The sequence below is a fragment of the Antennarius striatus genome, chromosome 4 (genome assembly GCF_040054535.1).
Source record: "Antennarius striatus isolate MH-2024 chromosome 4, ASM4005453v1, whole genome shotgun sequence".
Lineage (NCBI taxonomy): Eukaryota > Metazoa > Chordata > Actinopteri > Lophiiformes > Antennariidae > Antennarius > Antennarius striatus.
Window position 1 is genome coordinate 6,450,521 of NC_090779.1, and position 24,057 is coordinate 6,474,577.

Here is a 24,057-nt window from a genome sequence, read left to right on the forward strand (position 1 = left end):
AGCAGATTATGATGTATAGCTGTATAAACTACTGTATGTGGGTATTTTTTTTCCAGTAGGATTTTTTATAGACGTCCATAAATACAGTATATGAATCAAATCAAAATATTGTAATCGCATTTTACCCAATAAAAACAGTGGTAAATTCTAAAAGAATATGACAGACACTGTAATAATATAACTGTGTATTTTGCAGAAACAACAAGACAACATTCAGAGAACCCAACCTCCTTAAATGCAGCTGAGTTTTCACATTATGTTTGCATCTAACATAATAACATGGCATAATGTTCAGATTGCTATATAACATTTCACTATATTGGTTGTCTTTAGGATCTAGCTCTGTTGGCCAAAATCCATCCATGGTTTGGTGGCTCCTTGGTTTTTTGCTTGGTTGGTTGTTTTGTTAAAAAGCCCAGCCAACCTTCTAACCCTGCCACCATGGTATACTTTGTGAAATTGTTTTTACATGGTTAACATACAGGCAGTTTTACAAACATTAAATATCAAGCTGACATTTTTGCTGCACGGTTAAGCAGCACTTCAAAATGAGGTTGTAACTGAGTCAAATATTTATTAAGCAAGACGGAAATCAACTTTATTAATCCCTCATAGGGTAAATTATTATTTGTCCACTCAAGCTGTTAGTTGTTAGTCACAGGCGTATATATGTAGTGCGCCCCAATGAGCAGCTTATGAGGGGACAGTATCTCGCTCAAGGGCATTGTCAGCAGTGCTGAGGAGGTGAAGTGGCACTTCTCCACTTTGATTTTAATATATTTGATTCTTGGTATTACTCAATGTTTACTTTTAGTTTTACTTGCTATTATAGCAAGCCGCTGTCTTGGAAACGAAATGTGGCTTTTTGAGGCTTACTCAATTCATTTACACTGAGCCACAGTGGCTTAATCATACTACCTCCTAGTACAAGCCTAGTTATTGTAGTGCAGTTCAAGATAGTCCAGCAAGAGGACTCGTCACAGAATGTTAGAAATTAAATGTGCTGTTACTTTTGATTTATGAACCTAAGGCTTCAGATCTGACATATTTTTAGTTCTCTTTTAACAATTCCGAATGTTGTAGATAATATTTATTTAATGTTCTGACTGACTTGCAGTCCTGTCATAAGCAGCTATTTTTTAAAATGTAAACTGTTGAGAACGTGTAAGTTTGTTCATAAAAGTGTTTAACAAACCTGGACAAACTGACAGCTTTTTTCAGAACCACTTGTTTCAGATATTGTACATTAAATTTGACCCCGATTGAATCAACATTGATTAGATATTATAATACTACAATCTGATGTTAGCTGTGACAAAAACATGTTTAATTCATCATTAATTATTGAGTGACTCTCCATAGGTGTGTGCAACAGGAGTAGAAGTGAATAAAGCCACACACAGTACAAGACAAAATGAACTGCAAAAAAAAAAAGTCTTTACTAAACTTTAATCAAGTATTCATTGTCATTATAATCAACATGAAATATAAGTGAAATAGAACAATATAGAAATAGACATAAACAAAAGTCATCACCTTTTAGTTCCAATAAAGAAGTCAAAGCTATAGGCTGAGGAAATCAGGGTTATATTACTTGATAACCCTGACTGGTTTAAAGCTAATCTAAGACCTTCAAACATGCTCAGTCATCACCTATGTAAAAACTCAGTGCTCCTTTATTTTTATTTCTAAATGCTCTAATAACGTTTACTGTTTACCTCTCAATCTGACACGAACCTCTTTGGGTGTGTCTGAATTGCCCTCCAGGATCTCCTGGATTAGGTCGAGCACTTTTTCATGGAACACTATATCCAGGTGGGGGAGCCTGTGGTACTCCGTAACATGGACGGCCTTCTCTTGCTGCCCAATCCAACGTTTGCAAAGACTCATGCTAAAGCTGTCCACAGTGTCGTCCCCGTCACCGTAGACAACATCCACTGGGTCCATGTTGGGAAACCTCTCATTGTAAATGTATGTAACTGGTGTCTTAAGCCCCACGCCATACATACACCACACTTCAACACCAGGTGGTTGTAGATCACCAGTGAGGTTCTTGGTGTCCTCCCACATATGCCTGGAAACCAAAAAGGCAATGACGGGTGAGAAATGAAGGGTGTGGCACAGGAAACAAAGTGTTAGGAAGAACAGGAATTATATTTCCACTATAAAATGGTTCATATGACAGCTTGTGAGACGTCTGTGATGATGATATAAGCAAAAACTTAATGTACCTAAAGTCACTGATTTACCAAATTTAAACATTTCATTCAAAAAAAAACATCCTGAAACTGTAAAAACACTCAGCAGTTCATTACCAGCCATCCTCAAAACCGATGTCAGTGAAGAAGCGCTCGTAGTCCTGGTTTGTGTAGTTGTAGCTCGGTGTGGAGATTAACACGTGATCCTTTGGCCAGGTTTGCTCTTTCGGCAGCATCCAGGCGTTAGTCACTGTCATCCTCTGCTCCTCTCGGATCTTGATGTTGGAAATCATAGGAATGCCGTCATTTTCACCTGCAGAAACCAGGAAATGAAACATATGCAAAGTATATAAAGTGCAAATAATGATACAAATATGAGGAACAACAATCCAGTGTTTGGGAGAAACAATAAATCAGTTGATGGTTTGAATGATGCAGGAAAACATTCAGTGTGTAAAACATTTTTAGATTATCAATAACAACAAAACTAACGAAAAAAACGTTGACTACATAAACTCTAATTGTACAGTACTCCATTCCATTTGGAAGAATTACCTGACGCCAGGACTCTCAGTGGTTTAACGGCGCCCCCCCATGGAGCTCCTAGGGAAATGAAGCCACCGATGTACTTGTCCTTCCAGGCCTGAGGCTGATGGTTGAGGAAGTAGAGGACGTAGTGGCAGCCCATGCTATGTCCCAGCAGGTACACTGGTTTCTGGTACTGCTCATACATCTCCTCCACCAGGTCCTGCAGCTTCATGAAGTACTCTGCATTCTCATCTGTGGGAGGAAGGACCACACACTCATCTTCAATGTATGCATGCATAAGTGTGTGGACTGAAAAATTATTATCTTCCTCACCATAAGCAGCTTTTCATTCATTCATTCATTTGTTCGTTCGTTCATTCAATCGTTGGTTCGTTCATTCATTCGTTCGTTCATTGGATTTCAAGCAAGTTTGTATATATTCCTATAAATTTGTAATTATATGCCCACTATTTAACACATTTATTTACAGTTGCATTTCTGGACACTCGATGCCTTATAGTCTAAAAGTTGCTTTCTTTTCACTCGTTTCAGCTTATCGTTTTGCTTTTACAACCAAAATGTCCCCCCCTAATGTCCTGGAATCTGGAGCCTATCCCAGATGGAGATACGAGCCGTCGTTCTCGTTCTCGGGCGAGAGGCAGGGAGACACTCCGGACACGATGCCAGTGCATTGTGGGACCACAAGAAAGACAAACAACCATTCACACCTATGGACAGTTTGGAGCTGATAAATCCACCTGAAGTGGAGCTGGGAGAACCCATGGGGCTTCTCTGTGGAGAACCCCCATGGGTTCTACCCCATGTGTTCTTGAAACCCCATTTCTTGAAACTTTCTTAAAGTCCAGTGGATTGATTTGAACAGCTTTGGATAACCATGACCTGGATAGCTGAGAACCTACACAGACACACTGTAGGTGAATCTGTATTTGAATCAATTTAGTGTCAAATTTCATCAATCTTCAAAAGTTACTCCTGTCAATCCTGAAAAAAAACCCATGAAATCCTATTTTTCAGGAATTACTATCAGTAATAATAATAATACCAGCAGGTTTTCATGGTTAAGGAGTCAATTTATAAGGGTTAATCTAGGACTGATGTTTTTAGGTGCTATGACATAATGTGGAAGAAAAGCTTTGTGCTCTCTGTGGTTTGTCAGCTTTATTTACAGACAAACTGAGTTGATGTATTTTTTGTAGTTCAAAGCAAACACATGCAAACTTGCCCTATGTGAATGTCTGTGATGGTGGATGTGTAACTTTCCTACATACTCGGAGCTAACCTCCAATCGTATGGTGCTCCTCGGACCGTCTCGTTTCGAACATAGCCCATATTGACCAAGTGCTGCACCATGGTGTGAAAATAACCTGCAAAAAACAGTAAACTAAATTAGTACTGGATGTTGTATTCTAAACCAGTATTGCTTAGTACAAAACAGTTGAGTTACAGATGCTCATAGTGTAGTAATAAATCAAAGACCTATTTCCATGTTACTGAATAGAAAAATAAATATGAGACTAGAAAATCCAAAAATAAGCCTTGGCTGTTGTTTCCTTCTCACCAGCCAGTCTGGCATTGTCAAGAAACTCAATGGGATACGTCTGCCCAAATCCTGGCACCCGAACCTGCACCCCAGGTGAGTTGTATGACCTCCGGGACGTTCTGTTGTAAACAAGTCTGGAGGACACAGAGATTCACGTCGTGAAGACGTGAACAAGAGTCATGCGATGTTTTCTTCTGCTGGTTATGACTGTCTAGACCAGACTGGAGGATTGATTAGCAGCAGGGTTACAGAAGCTGATAGCCTCACAGCGTACAGTAAGAGGAAAAACAGGACGAGAAGATGGGAACATGATATCAAAACTGCATGGACCTTTAGCTTTTAAATAGATGTAACAAAACATCTCTGATCCAAATCGAAGACCAAGATGTAGGGATAGTGATTAAAGGGGCAGTTAAGCCCCAAAAAGATGTCAGCTGTACAGATGTCCGACTTCTCTCACCTATAACGGCATGAGACGCCACTTAAGGGGTTCTAAGTAATAAAAAATACATTTTCTAAACTTCTTTAAAATATTAAAATATTTATTCCTTTGCAGAAATCATGGCCTGGTTATTTGCGATAATAATAGTTGTAGTTGTTTAAAAAAGAAAGTAGTTTCTCTCTACCAAACTACCCTGTCACAGCACAAAAAGAAACTGTATTAGCCATCAGAATCATAAATATTTTTTATTAATCGCAGAGGGAAATTGTAAGTATGTGCGATACGGAGGGAGGAAAGACTGATAAAAACATTAAATACCAATAGGAGAAAATAATAGTTATAAAAAAGTGAAATAAGGTAAAACTAATACACTGAATACAGGGTATGGTATAGACATCAGTGGTGGCAAGTTGAACATTCTGTACTGTAATAATATAATAAATAATGTAAAACATGAAGGTGTTACTTGATGTTGTCAATCCAGCAGTCAACAATATACGGAATAAACATGTTGAGGTCAATCCAGAGGGTGAACCAGTGATCCGTTCTCCTGAAGCACCACCAGTTGACCAGACTCGGCTTGTCTATCTTGGCCTCCAGACGATTTCCCAGGTTTCCCGGCACTGAAGACACACACACGCACGCAAGCACACACACACACACAGACATGCACACACAATATCTATAATAATAATCAACAATATTTAATAATATCTGTCAATAACAAGTCAATAACATAGATAATATTAACATTAGTGTACTAGAAGACAATGATGGATGAAGATGAAAGTAACGAGTAGCTCTACAGGATTGTTTCATTTGGTTTCTAAAGGTCAGGCGTTCCTCTAATAATAGTGATAAATACATGTAAAAAGGCTGTAACAACAACAGAAGGTGCTATAACTAACAATGTCACCACCTGAAGCAGAAGGACCTGTCAATCACATCGTATTATAGACTTGTGGAGCCAGAGAAAGACTGAATCTTTATGGACGTGTTTTATTTTCACGTTTTATTTTTCATCATGTCGTTACAAACCAGACACCTCATTTGACTCGTCCACTCGAAGCTGCTCTACGACAGACTGGGTCCTGATCCAGACTCTGACCCTCTGGACTGCAAACAGTGAGTAGTGAGCCAGGTAGAGAAACTACTACTCTCCAGTGTGAATCATAATATACTGTACGTGTGTGTACACTGCTGTCAAAACACTACGGCAATATCTATCTGTCTTCCCACCAGGAGCACATTGAGGAATCTGATATATAACAACATTATTGGGACAATTCACCACAGAAATTAAAACACATATTTTTGTTTTTACCTGAATTACTGTGAATCTCGACTGTTTTAGCATTGCAGAAGTGAACTGAAAGGTGCTTCACGTTAAGTGCTTAAAGGCTCAAAACAATCTGAAAAAACTCAAAAATAGTCTCTTTCCAGATGTCAGCAAAGAGTTCAATCAGTCAAGATACTCTAGCATCGTCTAGTGTCATTATAATCAAGAGAAGGTAGAAAACGTTGCCGCAAATATCTACAAAATCATGTATCTCGATAGCATTCTAGATTCATTTTATGTTTAAATCTATCTAATATAAAGCAGCTGACTTCCTAAATTGGCTTTGGGATTAATCTCATGCCAGTGAAAATGCTATAAATAAGAACTAAACATGGTATGGCAGTTTTTTCTATTTCTGAGATGGTCAACATTTTCTGACATGTTATTACAACTGACCTCACACCTTACTCTCATTTGCAACATCAACAAACACAATTTTTTTTAAAAAGGGCTGACGGGTAGAAGCCATTTGGTTTGTGAAATTCCCATCCCCAGAATCAACAACACCTTCTCATTAAAAAATGTTGTCAACCAATTCAGACATTAGATTTAACATTTAATTTGTTGGCACATTGTTGCTTTAAACCTTCCATTCAATCCCAATTGATGTATGTGTCTGCACACGTCTTCATCAGTTCCTCGAGTCTAGGTAAGTTCAGGTTTAGTGACCTTAGACTAGCCTGTCAGTGACCAGCTCAACAGCTCCATCATAGATTGGCAGGACTCTTGATGTGATGTGTCACAGTGTTTTATGTATCTCCCCAGCCACACAGGATCTGTCAGGTACTATCACTGGTCCTTCACTCCCCCTATCAATGTAGTCACAATATGTTACATCCACTGAACTGCTATTCCAAATATGGTCCGTCGTCTCAGATGTGACCCTGAGCATGTTCACAGTAACGTTTTTCCCAGCAACAGCAAATTCTGTTGGTATTAAAGATGATCAAAACACGAAGTTGACCTAGTGTTCTTACAGTCTCTGTTCACGATGTTATGGTTATAATAAAAAATAAAAATCTGAAAAATTAACCAGCATTTTTCATTTGTTCTGTAACCTTGCGATGTCAATTCTTTGTATGCTTTTTTTGTAAAGGCAGATAAGGTTCCTAGACTCCAGATTGTTTGACACTCGTAGAAGAAAAAGAAAATGTTTTTAATGTTAGTTCCTGCTTTCTTCTCTAAAATTGCTTTGTTTCCTCTCAGTTGGTAGTTGGACTCACTATTCTGGATTTGTGCTAGTATTTTTTGTGGTGAAAAGTTGTTGGCCACCTAATACATAAAGAGTCCTACAGCTTACGAGGTCACGTATCTTAAGTAATTCAGATGTAATGAATTTGTGTAATGATTTGTGTGCTCTATAAACAGCATTGTGAAGAATTCTTATGGCTTTTTTCTGCAGTAAGAATAGAAGCTGTAAACCATTTTTATATGTGTTTCCACACCTCATTGCAGTTGTCCAGACAGGGCAGAACTAATGCACAATAAATTATAAAAAGCACCTTCTGATTTTGCAGTTTTCCATAGTATGGACACACTTCTGGTTAGTTTAATTTGCAGTTGTCTTACATGAGGTTTCCAGGTTAGCATCTGAATATCATAACATCAGTACATGTATAGACTCTAAGATTACAGCTCAGATCAAGTCTACAATTGGTCCCATTCAGGAACAGGCGAGAACCTTTTTAAAAATTAAGGTTTCTAATATCGGTCAGGATAAAATCCAATGCCACTCTGCTCTAACCATACTTGTGTCAGTGGTTTACCTGGACAATTCCACACATTTGTTTTTCTTGCTTGACCTATGCCCTATACTCAGTAGTTTCCGAGTAAGGGAAAAAGACAAAAATGCCCTCAGTTGAAACGTGTGGATATAAATTCCTGGATCAATTTGTTTTGTCTGTATTAAGACTATTTAAAGAGTTCTACTGAGTTCCTGAGCTGGGATCCCCTTTCCACCAAGTGTCATAAAAATCTTATTTGCATCTAGTAACAACAAACCAACCAAGAGGGAAAACCAATGCCCCCCCCCCCTTCCCCAGGTAACCATCTGCCCCTGACCACTCTGCAAAGACAGTTTACTCTTTGGACTTCTCTTCTTCGCCTGTAAACACCAACCATATATATCTCATCTCACCATAATGTAAATTGGAAATACTTTTTTTTTTTTTAATCCTTATTCCTTATTATTCCTTATTGCTTCTCTTCCACCTTTTAATACACCGACACCACGTCAAGTTCCTCGTATGGTAAACCTTACTGTACTTGGCATTAAAACATTTTCTGATTCTGATTCCGATTCCGCTCCTGAATGGATGTAATAAGACCTAAATGATACAAATAAATATGTTAAACCAAAGGAAAGCAGTGAGTCCATTTTCACTAATAATTATGGCAAAATTATTAATAAGAGAGGAGATCATTTATTACTATGAAAACATTTAGGAAGAAATCTGGAGATGAGGAGCAGCAATTGGTGAGGGGGCACATTTATCATTTGTTCAAACAGTAGAAGTGTAATGTTGGATGAGCGTGACCTCAGAATCGTGTTTTGACACTTTGAGCCTTAAACATCTTCTTCTTCATCACAACCTCATCATCAATACATAGGTAGAGAGACATAGTAAAATAACAATTCAATATGAATATCCCAGATAGGATCCCATCTAAGATAAGAACATGTATGACTGTTATTACTTATTAAACGACACTTACCTATTACCAGGGGTGGTGTGCTGTTGCTGGGGGCTCTGGTTTTGTGATTTGGCGGGAAGACAACGTCGAGGAGCCAGAATCCGGAGGAGTGATGAAGCCCCAGCAGAAGAGCCAGCAGCAGCCCCGAGCAGAGGTGTCCGCGGGTCCCCATGTTTCCTTCCAGCGGCCGTGGACTCACACAGTGTGGACTGTCGGGTTGTGTGGAGGCTCCGGGGCTCTGATTTCACTCAACTGGAACTTTTAATATAATCTGTAACGATGGGAATAACTTCTTCACGTGGCTGACTTTTTTATAATCATCGAAATGTGTGTTTTAATCTGAGGATGATTCATCAAACTGGGGTCGGTCCACGCACAGCGTAGGATGCAAGAAAGATAAATGAATGTGTACAGGTGAACCGTTGTCCTATTGATTGCTCAAAACTGTATATTTGCACAACGGAATGTAGATGATTTACAAAGAGCGTTTGAAAGGACTTAAGTTATGGAAACCAAAAACTGATTGTTTCTATAACACCGAATACAATTTTAACTTTATTATATTTTCAACATTTCTATATTTTTTTAAAATCTAACTTTAATCAAAAAATATATATAAATCGTCTAAAATCGTTAAACTTTGCATGTTTCATTCAACTTGTCCACGATATAACTTACTGCACTGACAACGCCTCCACTTCACACTTCAGTCCAGTAGAAAATCTCACACCAGTGAATTGTCATTTCTAGGATGGGGACGTCATGTCCCACCCTTCTCTGTGTCTTATTGGTCGGTTTATTTACATTTGGACTGTGATTGGTTAAATCTAGGTTAGAATTTATTAGTGAGCCAATAAGAGATAAAGTAGGGAGTGTAATTTATATGCTAACCTGGAAAAGTATATTACTCTGGTTCAGTGACCTATTACTTGTGCGGCATTCAGGGCCACGTAAATCTCGTAAATTTAAGATTTTGTGTATTAAATACATTTTTTGAAAAATATATGCATAAACTTCTACATGTATATTTATAATAGAGCCTGAAGCTGTTTATCATTCTGCGTCTTTTTTTACATCCTCAACGAAAATATGTTGTATGTTCGAAATGTTTTCATGCGTAAATAACTATGTGCGAAAATGTATATTTCTAATATGCGATAAAACCATAAACCGTTACTTTAATGCCCTATAACTTGCAGATATACATATAGATTGTCTTTATTGACACCGTATTATAATGTGGCATTTTTAAAACTTTGTTTTAACAACGTTTAGAAAAATTGTTTTGTTTAAAATAGCCCTGAAGGCAACGCACGGTAAACGTCATCGTGTCCAACGGTTGCTATGGAGACAGACTAGCAACGACGTCGCTGGCTCCTTCGGCACAGCGGGTTCGACCATCCTAATCCTCTTATTAGAACATTTTATTCCTGCTTCGTTCCGTACATTCTTGTTTCACAGGGCTGTTGCCAGCAGTGCTGTGTAAATAAGACTCACAGCAATGATATAATGGTGATAATAAGATAAATAAGTCAACTCTCATATTAATGAGCAGTACTGTCATAATCTATTACATACCAGCTGTTGGTGTGAAGAACATCCTGCAAAAAAAATAAAAAAATAAAAAAAATAGCACAATCAAAATAAAATACTATTTTTAATGACTATTTTGGTCTCACAATTATTAAACACTCTTAACAGCAATCCTGTTTAGAACACACAACTAAAATCAGATGCTTTTGAAACACCAAAAATCGTAAGCAGAAGTATCTTTTTTTTGTTTTGTTTACACAAGAGCCCAATAAACAAACTCCAGGGTGTACATTGCTGTTGACCTAATAGCAAATGGAAAGCCATCTCTTTCTCTCAAGTTTAGGAATGTTGCTCCGTGGAGTGGTGAAACAACAGCCACATGTGTGCATGACAGTAAACATGTGAGGTTACCATAGAGCATTCACCTATAGTGGACTGCATGTTTGACCATAAACAGAACACGTCAGTGCTTTGTAGGTTTTTCGACCTGAGTATTCCTCCATTCGAGCAATAGAAAGGAATTTCTATGTAATAATATTTTAGTGAGGTAATGACCCTCGTTATATAACCTGTAACGAGTGTAAACAGTCTTCTCTGTTCCTAACACTGCAGGATGACTTGTACTATTCTTGTGAAATGTGGTCACACAGAGGCAGAATTAATCCAAAAAACTGAGCAGGAAACTGTTTGTGCCCTAATTTTATGTGCAGTAATGTTTACTCAAAAATTGGCTTAATTTATATTATAGCTAAACAGTGACATTCAGACGCTAAAAAAAGTGACATTCTTACTGGTGTTCTTCATTAAGATGTGGATAAGGTATTAAGTGACGGTTGTGGTTTGGACTTTCTCTTGAAAACACAACAAAGAGCTACTTCTGGGCCTCCTTGGTCGTACATCACCACCTGCTGAGAACTACTTTAAGAGTCCTGTCAGCTGTCAAAATAAAAGCGGCACACTTCTGCATAACATAACATTACACAATTTCCTCTGGGATTTATAAAGTATATATTTACCTATCTATCACTCTCTGTCTAACTAGTGTTGGAATTTGAAGATTAATTTTGCTGTGGCAGTTTTCATGTTTATCATCTATAGAACAGTAACCATAAATAACAAATAATTACATTAATAACTTTGGTAGCAGTAGGAAACCACCACAGCCCCACTGTATATTTTTTAATATGTTTTACTTTGAGATAGAGAAGCTACTGTATGTTTGCTTGACTTCTACTTGACCCTGTTGAAAGCACCTATATGCTACTCACCATAAAACCATAATTCTACTTATCATTCAGTCTATGAAAACTGTCTCACAGTGTGATGTGATAAGTATATGAACAGCAATAGACATATATGGCTTATTTTGGTATTGTTTAGATAATAGTGGAAATATCCAAATCCATCTATAGTAAGCATTTATGCGTTACTAAATGTGTGTATGTACATACTCCCCACCGTTGATGCAGAACCCATACTAACACACTGTCTCTATCTCATGTTGACAAACTGATCCCCATCAGTAATTGCGAACAGACTCTGATTCAACATGATTTTTATTGCAGTGAACAACTTTTATGGTGGCAATTATTGAAGATTGTGTTATTCTCAGTCTGGAAGCTGGAAAGGGAAGTGGAAGCTGAAAAGGGAAGAGTGTTGCATGACTTTTAGGAAGGAGTTAAGACAGGCTCTGGGTGGTCAGGAGGTGCTTCCAGATGACTGGACAACTACAGCTAATGTGATCAGGGAGACAGGTAGGAGAGTACTTGGTGTGTCATCTGGAAGGAAAGTACATAAGGAGACTTGGTGGTGGAATGAGGAGGTACAGAAGTGTATACAGAGAAAGAGGTTAGCCAAGAGGAAGTGGGACACTGAGAGGACTGAGGAGAGTAGACAGGAGTACAGGGAGATGCAGCGTAAGGTGATGGTAGAGGTGGCAAAGGCCAAACAAGAAGCTTATGATGACTTGTATGCTAGGTTGGACAGTAAAGAGGGACAGACTGATCTATACAGGTTGGCAAGACAGAGAGACAGAGATGTGCAGAAGGTTAGGGTGATTAAGGATAGGGATGGAAGTCTATTGACAGGTGCCAGTAGTGTGATGGGAAGATGGAAAGAGTACTTTGAACAGTTGATGAATGAGGAAAATGAGAGAGAACAAAGACTATTAGAGGTGACTGTTGTGGACCAGGATGTAGCAAAGATTAGTCAGGATGAAGTGAGGAGGGCATTGAAGAGGATGAAGAGTGGAAAGGCAGTCGGCCCTGATGATATACCTGTAGAGGTTTGGAAGTGTCTAGGAGAGGTGGCAGTAGAGTTTCTGACTGGGTTGTTCAACCCGATCTTAGATAGTGAGAAGATGCCTGAGGAATGGAGGAGAAGTGTGCTGGTGCCCATTTTTAAGAACAATGGAGATGTGCAGAGTTGTGGCAACTACAGAGGAATAAAGCTGATGAGCCATACAATGAAGTTATGGGAAAGAGTAGTGGAAGCTAGACTTAAGGCAGAAGTGAGCATTTGTGAGCAGCAGTATGGTTTAATGCCAAAAAAGAGTACTACAGAGGCAGTATTTGCTTTGAGGATGTTGATAGAGAAGTACAGAGAAGGCCAAACGGAACTGCATTGTGTTTTTGTAGATCTAGACAAAGCTTATGACAGGGTGCCCAGAGAGGAACTGTGGTATTGTATGAGGAAGTCTGGAGTGGCAGAGAAGTATGTTAGAGTGGTGCAGGACATGTATGAGGACTGTTAGACAGTGGTGAGGTGTGCTGTAGGTGTGACAGAGGAGTTCAAGGTGGAGGTGGGACTGCATCAGGGATCAGCTCTGAGCCCCTTCTTGTTGCTATGGTGATGGACAGGCTGACAGAAGAGGTTAGACAGGAATCTCCATGGACTATGATGTTTGCAGATGACATTGTGATCTGTAGTGAGAGCAGAGAAGAGGTGGAGGAGAAGCTAGAGAGGTGGAGGTTTGTCCTGGAAAGGAGAGGAATGACAGAGTACATGTGTGTGAATGAGAGGGACCCAAGTGGAAGAGTGAGGTTACAGGGAGAAGAGATCAAGAAGGTGGAGGATTTTAAGTACTTAGGCGCAACAGTTCAGGTAGCAGAGATGAAGATGCTGAGGTTCTCTCTGGGAGTGACCAGGAAGGATAGGATCAGGAATGAGTACATCAGAGGGACAGCACACGTTAGAGGTTTTGGAGATAAAGTCAGAGAGGCCAGACTGAGATGGTTTGGACATGTCCAGAGGAGAGATAGTGAATATGTTGGTAGAAGGATGCTGAGTTTTGAACTGCCAGGCAGGAGGCCTAGAGGAAGACCAAAGAGGAGGTTTATGGATGTAATGAGGGAAGACATGAAGGTAGTTGGTGTGAGAGAAGAGGATGCAGAAGTCGGAGTTAGATGGAGGCAATTGATTCGCTGTGGCGACCCCTGAAGGGAAAAACCGAAAGAAGAAGAAGAAGATACACTTTATTGATCCCCTAGGGGAAATTACATTTGTCACTCAGGTGTACATTTGTTACATTTTTTTTGTGTTAGTTTTTCACACACACTATGTATGTACAGGCCCCTGAAACAACCACAGCACACAAAGGGGCCTGTTATCATGCAGTTAGTATACAAACACAACATCAAGCTGTACATCGGGAGGCAGAGTGACGGGCAGCAGCTTCCTGGAGTGCGCCCCAATAGAGCAGCTTGTAAGGGGGACGGCGCCTTGCTCAAGGGCGCCTCGGCAGTGGCTGGGAGGTGAGCTGACGCCTCCCACCGTCAGCTCACACTCTGGAGGTGTTCTGGCGGGAGCAGGAATCGATCCACCGATGGCTGGGCGATCTGTCTTCAAGACCTCTGCTCTACCGCTGAGCCACTGCCGCCCCAAAGGAAAAGAAGAAGTGTTATTCCCAGTCTGGGAGAAACCTAAGCACTGAATAAAAGTATGACCTCTCTTTGCCAACTTCAAAAGAAAAAAAGCATAATAGCAACATCATTGTGATTATAGTACACAAAATAGTAGACAAAAATATGTAGTAATACATAAATAATATGTATTACAGTGGGCACAAGTAAATTACAAAACATTGGGTCACCATTGCTAAAAAAAAGTCCACAAAATATTTTCATAAGTTTTTTTAATTAAATAGAATATTGTAAATTGCGACGAAGACAAAATGTAAAAACAAGCAGTTTTTTAAGCGAAAATAAAAGGAATCCTCTGAATAATTAGAGGGATGTCTATATGAATGGGCCTAAAGCCAGCTGGGATAGCCTTTAGCTCCCCGCGACCCGCGACAGAGGATGAAGCCGTTGACAATGAATGAATGAATATCGACGAGAATCTGGTTAAACACGTCAGGAAGGTGATTGGTCAGCTGTCAGCAGGGGTTACGTTAACAAATCAACAGGCGAATTCACGTCTTCCGGAACTAGTGTAACCCGGAAGTGGAAGGGACTTCCGGTCTGTGAAAGAAGAAGCTAGTTCCTAGCCTCTGTTGCTATAGGCTTTGGTTCTGTCTCTAGCCGATCAACATGGTCCAACTAGTGGGTTCCCTCCGAAAAGAGCTGGCCGACTCCATCTCTACCTGCAGAGTGCTGGTGGTGGGAGCGGGAGGGATCGGCTGCGAGCTGCTGAAGAACCTCGTCCTCACCGGCTTCAAAAATATCGAAGTGGTCCGTCAGCTTTATTTGTTTGTATCTGTTAGCTCGCTGGCGAACACGCTAGGTCTTTGTGCTACACAGACCGCCTTGGGGTGTTTGACGGGACGTGGCGATTAATGAAGTGAAAAACTACAGCTGTTGACTGTAATTTTGTTCCTCCACATCGCGTTGTTGTGTGGATGTTCCCGGTCACGAAATAAGCTGGTGGTGACATGAACGCAGCTGCAGCAATGGAAAGTATTTGGCGCCATTAACAAAGCTAAGTTAGCTATACAACTCAGAGTAGCTAGCCGGTGTGCCCCAGGCATACTGGAGCACTCCTTTGTCCTGCACATCGTATCGGTTTATTTGTAGCTACTGGAGGTAAGGTGAGGTATATTAGTATATTATTATTGACTTTTGTGTCTAGATGTGTAGCGCTGAGAGATTCAGATTTCGCGGTGACGGTCAGATGTTTGTCTCTTGATTCAAGCCAGGGGTTCAGGTACCTGTTGATCGGTGTGGAAAGAGGTCAAGCCCCCCTCCACAGGTTGTGATAACACGGGCTTATGCTTTGTGACACCGATTAGTTCACATTTTATTACAGTTTTGCACTAAAATGTATTGATCTGGCTTGTTTTGGAAAAAACAAACGTGTTTTTGGGCGTTTCCAGGTTGCTTTGGCAAAGTTCCTAGATGACATATTGTTAGAAATGAAATGCAAATGCAGAATAAATATGGAAATTAGACAGAACTAACCAAAAGACTTCACAAATCACATTCATGCAGCAATGTCTCTGCTTCCAAATTCACTGTAGCCTTTCCAAATTAAGTTTGGCAGGAGAAATGTACATACAGTTGGCATCATAATCCTAACTTGATTTTTTTCCAGATCGACTTGGACACAATTGACGTCAGCAACCTGAATCGTCAATTCCTCTTCCAGAAGAAACATGTTGGCAAGTCTAAAGCACAAGTATGTAAAGCATCTGCTGCTGTAGAGTTGTTCCTGTTCTGTTTGAGTTCAGTTGAACTGAAGTATATTTGTTTCATATATTCATACCAATGCTGTTTGTAAATTACAGGTTTAATCAGTTAGTTTGATTCTGTTGTTTTTACAGGTGGCCAAGGAGAGTGCCTTGCAGTTTTGTCCCACTGCAAATATCACTGCCTACCATGACAGCATCATGAAGTGAGTTCTTTTTGCTTTCCTTTCCATTTACTCAGTGTTTTACTTTCTTTACCCTGACATAAACTGTTCCTCAGGTGAACAATAAGGGGGAAATACTGTTCTGTTCTTTGTTGATAGCTGTCCTTTTCATTATGGCACTGATTGTACCTGTTTTTTCAATCAGCCCTGACTACAATGTGGAGTTCTTTAGAAAATTTGTGCTGGTGATGAATGCCCTGGATAACAGAGGTATTTTTATGTGACCTTGTTATTCAGACATTTGGTTTTACTCTTTTAATACAAAGAAGTTCTTATGATGGGGAAACAACATCCTGTCTCTTTAGCGGCCCGTAATCACGTGAACAGGATGTGTTTGGCAGCAGACATCCCGCTGATAGAAAGTGGCACAGCTGGATACCTGGGTCAAGTCACAGTCATAAAGAAGGTAAGAAATATATGCCTTCGCTACTTAAGTTGTTGTGACGATTGCACAGATTTCTTGTTCAATGAAAGGTTAAATATCAAGCAGTGTAACCTGTTTCTGTATCACTTGTTCTCCAGGGAATGACTGAGTGCTATGAGTGCCAACCTAAACCCACTCAGAAGACTTTCCCTGGATGCACTATAAGGAACACACCGTCTGAACCCATTCATTGTATCGTCTGGGCAAAGTATCTCTTCAAGTAAGGCTCAGGCTCATACCTAAATACAACCCAGTTAAAAATAAATTTGGGACAATGTGAAATGTCAATAAACACAGAGTTAGGGTCAAATGTTAGGGGCGGCAGTGGCTCAGTGGTAAAGCGGGCGGTAGAGCGGGTCGTCCTATGATTTAAGATCGGCGTTCGATTCCCGCTCCCGCCCCCCAAAAAATACCCGGAGGTGAGCTAACAGTGGGAGGTGTCAGCTCATCTCCGGAGCACTGCCGAGGCACCCTTGAGCAAGGTGCCGTCCCCTTTACAAATTGCTCATTTGAGGCGCACCAAGAAGGAGCTGCCTGCCACTCTACCTCCCCTGCATGCCTACAGGCCCCTTTGTGTGTGTGTGTGTGTGTGTGATACAGGGGCCTGTACTCACAAATATGTATGCATGCGTTTGTAATCAGTAGCTAGAGTGTGCTGTCTTAATTTCCCTTCGGGGATCAAACCAGTATATAAAATTAAAAAAAATTAAAAAAAAATAAGTGCAATTGAATACAATACCCAGGCAATATATTTACAGGCAGTAAATATTTGGAAAACTAATTGTTAACATAAGCATGAAAACCGCAGACAGCCATTCTAGTATGTAGTCTTTTAGTCTGGCTGGCACCCAGATGCTTATGTTGTCGTTATATTGACAGTGTTACTCTGTCATGAGCACTAATAACAATTTCTTTGAGTTGTTGTCAATTGAATTTGATGTCAAGAAGGATTGAGGAGTGGCCGCATTATCAAGTCACAGCAGCATTACTGTAATTTAAATTACAATTGCACATCTAAATCCTCACCAGAGTTATGACCAACATTTGAATAGAATCAGGAGGAATGAAGTATGTATTTTATTATCCAACAAAGGTGTTAAAACACAAGTATCGGAGGACACAGTGTGTTTTGTTTCTATGTTCATCTTGCATTTTGTCTGTTGCTCCTGCAGTCAATTATTTGGGGAGGAGGATGCAGATCAAGAGGTGTCACCCGACACGGCAGACCCAGAGGCTGAATGTGAGCGGCTCATTTAGGGCAAATTTAACTGCTAGTTTGTTTATTCTCATGAGAACATTTAGTGATTTAAGTAAAAAAGAAAAAAGACAGCACTACTTAGTGAAATGTCTGTTGTCTCGGTCAACAGGGAATTCAGAGACGGTGGCTCGCGCCACGGCCACAGAGAAGGACGGGGACGTCAAGCGAGTCTCCACTAAGGAGTGGGCCCGTTCCACAGGATACGACCACGTCAAACTGTTCAATAAGGTACCAGTCAGACCAGTTTGAGAGAGTTTTACTGTGTTCTGCGCAGGTGCCTGACTGTGCTCCACATAGTGTTCATTTGTACTATGGTGCTTTAGTAACGGATTGTATCTGACTGCAGCTGACCCCCCCCCCCCGACAAAGTTGCGGTTTTGTCAGAATCCCAAGTAGAACATGAACACACAGAATCATGATTTAATGATTCTTGACAGTGGTGGGTCATTTAAGTAGCAAATATTGGTTGTTTGTGTGAAACTCAGCGGTGTATCGTTACTGTTCTGAGCTTCTGAAGACGATTTTGTAAAAGCTGAGCATGAATTATATTAATGGACTTGGATAACAATCCGTGGGTGGTTCTGATTGGCTCTCTTATTCAGCTTTTCAAAGATGACATCATGTATCTGCTCACTATGGACAAGCTGTGGAAGAAAAGGAAAGCTCCTATTCCTCTGGACTGGCAGCACCTCCAGGACAGCGGTACGCCTGTTTGAATGTTTCATGGACAACGAGTGAAGTCTGTTATTATGGTCTGCAACTGGCACACACCCAACATGTCACTGAAGTAAACAACCGTGCAATGAGAATAGAGAAACACTTTCCGACTGTGCAAAACTCTACAACTGTAAAGTACTGTCAGATCAATTTGTTCATGAAGATTTAGCAACCGGTCCTCTGCCCTAACCAGTTTTTTGACATCTAAGGTTTTTATTTTTTATTTACTTTTTTGTTTGTTTGTGTGTCCCAGCATGTCCTCAGGAGGATTCTCCAGCGTCTGGTCTGAAGGACCAGCAGGTTCTGGGTGTTTGGGGCTACTGCCAGCTCTTCCAGCACAGCGTGGAGACTCTCCGCTCACAGCTGTACGATAAGGGAGACGCAGCCGAGCTGGTGTGGGACAAGGTAACACACAGAATACAAGAGGATGCGCCACAGGCCCCTTATTCATGCCATTCAAGATGTGTGTGTGTGGGAGTGTGAATGACACACAGATTAGTGTGCTGTGATTTATGGTCTGGTGTGAGTGACATGCTTTCCTCTTGCTGTCAGGACGACCCCCCAGCTATGGACTTTGTGACTGCAGCAGCCAACCTCCGTATGCACATCTTTAGCATGAACATGAAGAGTCGCTTTGATGTAAAATGTAAGTAATGTCATTCATCATTGTGTTTTGTTTCTTTTTCTATTATAGAGTTATGTTGTACATCCGTATCACATGAATATACTTGACCTGGATGGCTTGTTTGTTTGTTTGTTTGTTTTAGCCATGGCTGGTAACATCATTCCAGCTATTGCTACGACCAACGCTGTCATCGCCGGACTCATCGTGCTTGAGTCCTTGAAGATCCTGTCTGGACAACTGGAATCTTGTCGTACAGTAAGTTGACATCTATATGACTGCTCGTGGTTGTTGTCAGGAATTTATGTGGCGGTAAAAGATTCAACTTTATTGTTTTGTAAATAAACTGAATACACATAACTACTTTCAATTTTGCTGCATGATTGAAATAAGTAAATTTAAATTCAGCTTTTTTAGTTCCCTAAGAAAGATTAATTTTTTGGTAAAAGATAAGTCTAGACACTCGATGTTTTTTTGACAATTGTCCAGTGCCCACATTGATTGCCAACACAAATCCTTTCTAGCTAAAATTTTTTTGTCCTTTTTGAGCTATGGTTGAGCTTTTGTACTGCAATATAGAGATTTTTATTAAATGAAAAACCAAAAACCAAAGCAGTCTTGGAAATATCACCTGGAGACAAACATGAGACAGTGTGAACCTGTCCTTTTATGATCCTTCAGACTGGTCACCTTGAGTATTTCTTTGGATATAGCCAAAATTTTCTCTATTAATTTTTTTAAAATTGTTGTTGTAATACATTTTGATGGAGTAGAAAGCATCTCAATAATATGGAATGCTCTCATATTGTTTCTGAAACGAACAAGATGCTCTTTTTCATTGTAAAATATCTGAACGCCGGTCCAGAGCGGAATCCATCCTGTCGACTGATTTTCAGATGCCATTTGTGTCTGTTCCAGATTTTTCTGAACAAGCATCCCAACCTCAGGAAGAAGCTGTTGGTCCCGTGTGTCCTCGATCCCCCCAGTGCCAACTGCTACGTCTGCGTCAGCAAACCTGAAGTCACAGTCAAACTCAACGTCCACACAACAGTTATCCTCTCCCTGCAGGACAGGGTAAGATAAGCCTCTTTCTGCATGTACAAAAACGTGCCACAGCCAAGCGGCAGTGGCTTAATTCTTTCTCCAAGATCCTGACAATCAACTATTAACAACTCTGCTCCCATAAAAGGTTGAGATACTAAATATTACCTTATTTGCTTGTTTTTGACAACTTTTTAAAAAAAAATCTTTGTCACAGATCCTGAAGGAGCGGTTCGGCATGGTAGCTCCAGACGTCCAGATAGAGGATGGAAAAGGGACCATCCTCATCTCTTCAGAGGAAGGAGAAACAGAAGGTAAAAAAATATTTAGCCATGCAAAGGGTGAGGAGGGGGGGGGGGGTTAACACACCTGAGGGTGACAGTGGAAATGTAATGTTAGTGCTTGTGATTGTTAGAGGAGTCAAGTGTTGTGCGTCCTCTGGATTACATGAATAACTGTGATCCTGTATGACTCTCCACAGCCAACAACAACAGATTTCTGTCTGATTTTGGGATCTGTAATGGCAGCCGTCTCCAAGTTGATGACTTCCTTCAAGACTACACCCTCCTCATTAATATCCTTCACTCGTATGTACCTCTGTTGCAGAAACACACAAATAAAATCCCCTGTTGCATGTCCTTAGGGTTAATGTCTTGTTTCTTTATGGAGACTCAAGCGAAGAAACAAAACAGGATATAACGTATATCTGTGTCTTTGGCAGTGAGGAATTAGGCCGAGATGTCGAGTTCGAGGTAGTGGGTGATGCCCCAGATAAAGCTCCGCCCCCTCAGACCAATCAGGAAGAGGTTAACAGCATCACTAACGGCAACAAGGACTCCGCCCGGCCATCCACCTCCTCTATGGGTCAGCAGCAGTTTGTCTTAGTTAACGCCTGTAAACACTTCCCAAAAGATTGTGATATTAATGCAAAATTTAATTGAAGCGTGTTTTAAAACTTTTGTTAGTCTCTCCTCTGATTGTTGGTGCAATCGGTTAACACGGGCCTCTCTCCTGCGAACACCAGCAGCTCCATCAGAGGCCGACGACATCATGCTCGTCGAATCCGATGAGGGAGAAACCTTGTCTTCAAGCCTGACAGCAGCAGCAACGACTGCCAGCTCCAAGAGGAAGCACTCAGACGCAGAAACTGGCGAAGCCTTCAACAAGCGACCACGGATGGACCAATCAAGCGCCGCAGATGCCCCCGCCGGCGCTGATGATGAGGATGATGACATTATGGTTCTGGACTAACTCAACCCCAGGTCTCTGGACTGAGAACTTTTAAAAACTTGACATTTTGACAGAAGACTTGACAGTAGGTTTAAACAAAACACCTCTTTTATGATGGATATTTGGTTGACTGCCCTGGTTAGTCCCCCCATCTCTGTGTTTGTGCTTTCGTACTCTCTGCTCTCTGATACGGTGTAAATAAATTCTGCATTTTAAAAAAAAACATTTTTTGTGACATGCATAAATGCAACTGCCGTTATTTTTATTCATTGTTCATCCCTATAAATGCTTCTCTTGATGGTTAATAAGTACTCTTAGTATTATGTTTTCCTATATATATATATGTATATATATATATATACACACACACACGTACTGTATTTCACATGCAACACAAGTCGGGGTGTTCTTGTGCTTTCTGATCATGTTACAAAAAATTTAAAATTGAAATCTTTTCCTGGTTTTGTTAATTTCAGTTGTTTTGAAGGGCCGATAACAGAACTGGGATTCTGCAACCTTTCATACTCTTAACAAGGGTGCCTGTTTGAACTTGTTGATGTGTAAAGAGGTTGGTAAAGCACAGAGGTACTGACAGAGAGTTTGGCCATGTTGTGCCATGAGGTGTTGATTTTGCTACCTCTTTTCTACAACTAACACATTTTGGCTGCCATTGTAAAAATACGCCCTCCGTACACCGCCAAATACATCCAGCTGTAAAGGAATTAATTTCTTGTTACTCAGAAGTAGCTCTTGAACACACAGTGGTGCCAATGTGGCTCCCTGTCAAAATTGCAATGTATCATAAAAGACTGAGCACAAGTGGCTTAATTCTAGACAAGCAGTAGTTCAATGTAAACATGTTGCAGGTGCTTGTTATTAGTAAGGCTCGGTTCTGTTTTGTGCAAAGAGATTTATAATCTCATTGAGAGATAGATATCAGTTTCATGGTGCAGAAGTCGACCTGGAGGCAGTGGATTAGTCTGACTGCTGTATCCATAATTCCATATTTCATTGTGATCCGATTTGTTGGTGAAGCCTAAGAAAACCCTTTGGACCAATTTACAATAAACTCAACCAATGCAGAGGCCTCATGTGTTTTTTTTGTCTATGTCAGGACATTATCACAAAGTATGACATAATTTGATTCAGAATGCATTTCATCAAATGGCCCGGGCCTTTCTTGAGCGGTTGTCTGTTGTTCTCCACTATCCACAGCCAGAAATAATTGAGAAATATTTTTTTGTGTTTAATCGACAAACCAAGCAACCCAAACAAATGTTGTCAGTGAAAAAACGACTTCTTTGCCAGCAGAAAATGTTTGAAAATGTTTTTAAAAAAATAAATGAATGAGGTAATAGTAAGAAAACTTTCCTGTTTCCTTCCACAGAAATTTTCATTTCCTCTCAGTGAAACTAGTTGGAATAAGTTAATAGAAATAACCTCTCACAAAATGGTAATGTTGTCCCCAAAGTCCGTTTGTTGGTGGTGGTTGGTTGTCTGATACAGAAATCTCATTATGTTCTATTGTAAGTTTTTTTTCCTTTAATTTCTCGGGGAATTTTTGCATGTGCCTTTAAAAAAATCTAATATTGTTATTAATATATACATTTATATTTCTGGGGTTGTATCTTTAAGTGTACTGATTTGGTGCAGATCCACACACACAAAAAAACCCTGGATCCACTGGATTTAAAATGGTCTTCCAGGATGTATAAACTTTCATATTGGCACATTTTACAAAAGCCCCCCACTCCCCACTCAAACCTCCCACATTATGTGGTGTCCCACAAATCCCCTACTTAAAATTATGTAATATTAGTCTGCACAGTGAAAAGCACTGTGTCTCAAGGTCTGTGATGATTTAAGTAAGTGATTTGTCTTTGGCAGTGATAATAACTCTAGTTGGGTGCCATTTTAATTTACTATTAGGCCCAGCAAAAATCTGGTCCCACCAAATTTTAAATCTTAGCATTGTGCTAAGAACGCTCCTGATTGTGTTAGCTCTGCCCTGTCATGTGGGCAACCCTTAAGTTTAATGAAACTCTTTCAAGTTTTTTGGTATATATATTCCTATTAACAGACAAACAATTCAACTTTGTCTTTTTGTAAACTTAATGCAGGACACGTGAACCACAAATGAAAAGACAATAAGACAAAGAGAAACAAAAAAAGAGAGAGAAAAACTACAAATGCATAAGACCATAATGTACTCACTTAAAGACCTTAAAGGCTTATGATAGGAGAAGGTGTATCTGTATTGATCCCTCTTAGGGAATCTTCAGTTCGCCTTAGTAGTAAAAGGGAAGAGGTGGCATGTACTAAGAATAAGAATAAAATACTGGACATTGCTATCTAAATAGATTGTAAATATTATTGAATGTAATTGAAATGACAATCTAATACATTCTAAATGTCTACTGTAAGTGGATGATAATTACCTATGCATAGAGGAAATCCAATTTACCTGTTACTAATATAGTGTTCAGGTTCCTGAGATTACTATACAGTATATACTGTACTTGTGATCTGTATGGAACTTTGTGATACATTCGAGCTGTACACGTGTGATATCAGACCTTTGTAAGTGAGTTGTGTATGGTTGTGTCCTGCGGCGTTCAACATC

At 40.1% G+C, this 24,057-nt stretch overlaps 2 protein-coding genes across 4 annotated transcripts; one reads left to right on the forward strand and one right to left on the reverse strand.

Annotated features, from left to right (window-relative positions):
- Nucleotides 1–1,432: 1,432 nt before the first annotated feature.
- lcat (lecithin-cholesterol acyltransferase) lies at nucleotides 1,433–9,532 on the reverse strand. Its single transcript, XM_068312101.1, has 8 exons — nucleotides 9,441–9,532; nucleotides 8,784–9,033; nucleotides 5,196–5,352; nucleotides 4,306–4,421; nucleotides 4,016–4,111; nucleotides 2,754–2,978; nucleotides 2,316–2,511; nucleotides 1,433–2,074 (listed from the first exon to the last, which is right to left on the reverse strand). The coding sequence occupies exons 2-8, from the start codon at nucleotides 8,932–8,934 to the stop codon at nucleotides 1,708–1,710; spliced, it is 1,308 nt and encodes a 435-aa protein (XP_068168202.1). The 5' UTR covers nucleotides 8,935–9,033; nucleotides 9,441–9,532; the 3' UTR covers nucleotides 1,433–1,707.
- A 5,236-nt stretch (nucleotides 9,533–14,768) lies between these two features.
- Nucleotides 14,769–22,780, forward strand: uba2 (ubiquitin-like modifier activating enzyme 2). Of its 3 annotated transcripts, none has more exons than XM_068312762.1 (17): nucleotides 14,769–14,965; nucleotides 15,825–15,908; nucleotides 16,054–16,124; nucleotides 16,288–16,352; nucleotides 16,448–16,548; nucleotides 16,665–16,786; nucleotides 17,739–17,806; nucleotides 17,934–18,052; nucleotides 18,427–18,526; nucleotides 18,795–18,946; nucleotides 19,094–19,187; nucleotides 19,309–19,421; nucleotides 20,082–20,237; nucleotides 20,422–20,518; nucleotides 20,686–20,791; nucleotides 20,926–21,068; nucleotides 21,229–22,780. In XM_068312762.1, the coding sequence occupies exons 1-17, from the start codon at nucleotides 14,825–14,827 to the stop codon at nucleotides 21,453–21,455; spliced, it is 1,959 nt and encodes a 652-aa protein (XP_068168863.1). In that variant the 5' UTR covers nucleotides 14,769–14,824; the 3' UTR covers nucleotides 21,456–22,780. The 3 variants fall into 3 exon arrangements, with proteins under 3 accessions (XP_068168863.1, XP_068168864.1, XP_068168866.1); XM_068312763.1 differs by having other exon boundaries at nucleotides 21,232–22,780; XM_068312765.1 differs by lacking the exons at nucleotides 14,769–14,965; nucleotides 16,288–16,352 and having other exon boundaries at nucleotides 14,976–15,908; nucleotides 16,409–16,548.
- Nucleotides 22,781–24,057: the final 1,277 nt, after the last annotated feature.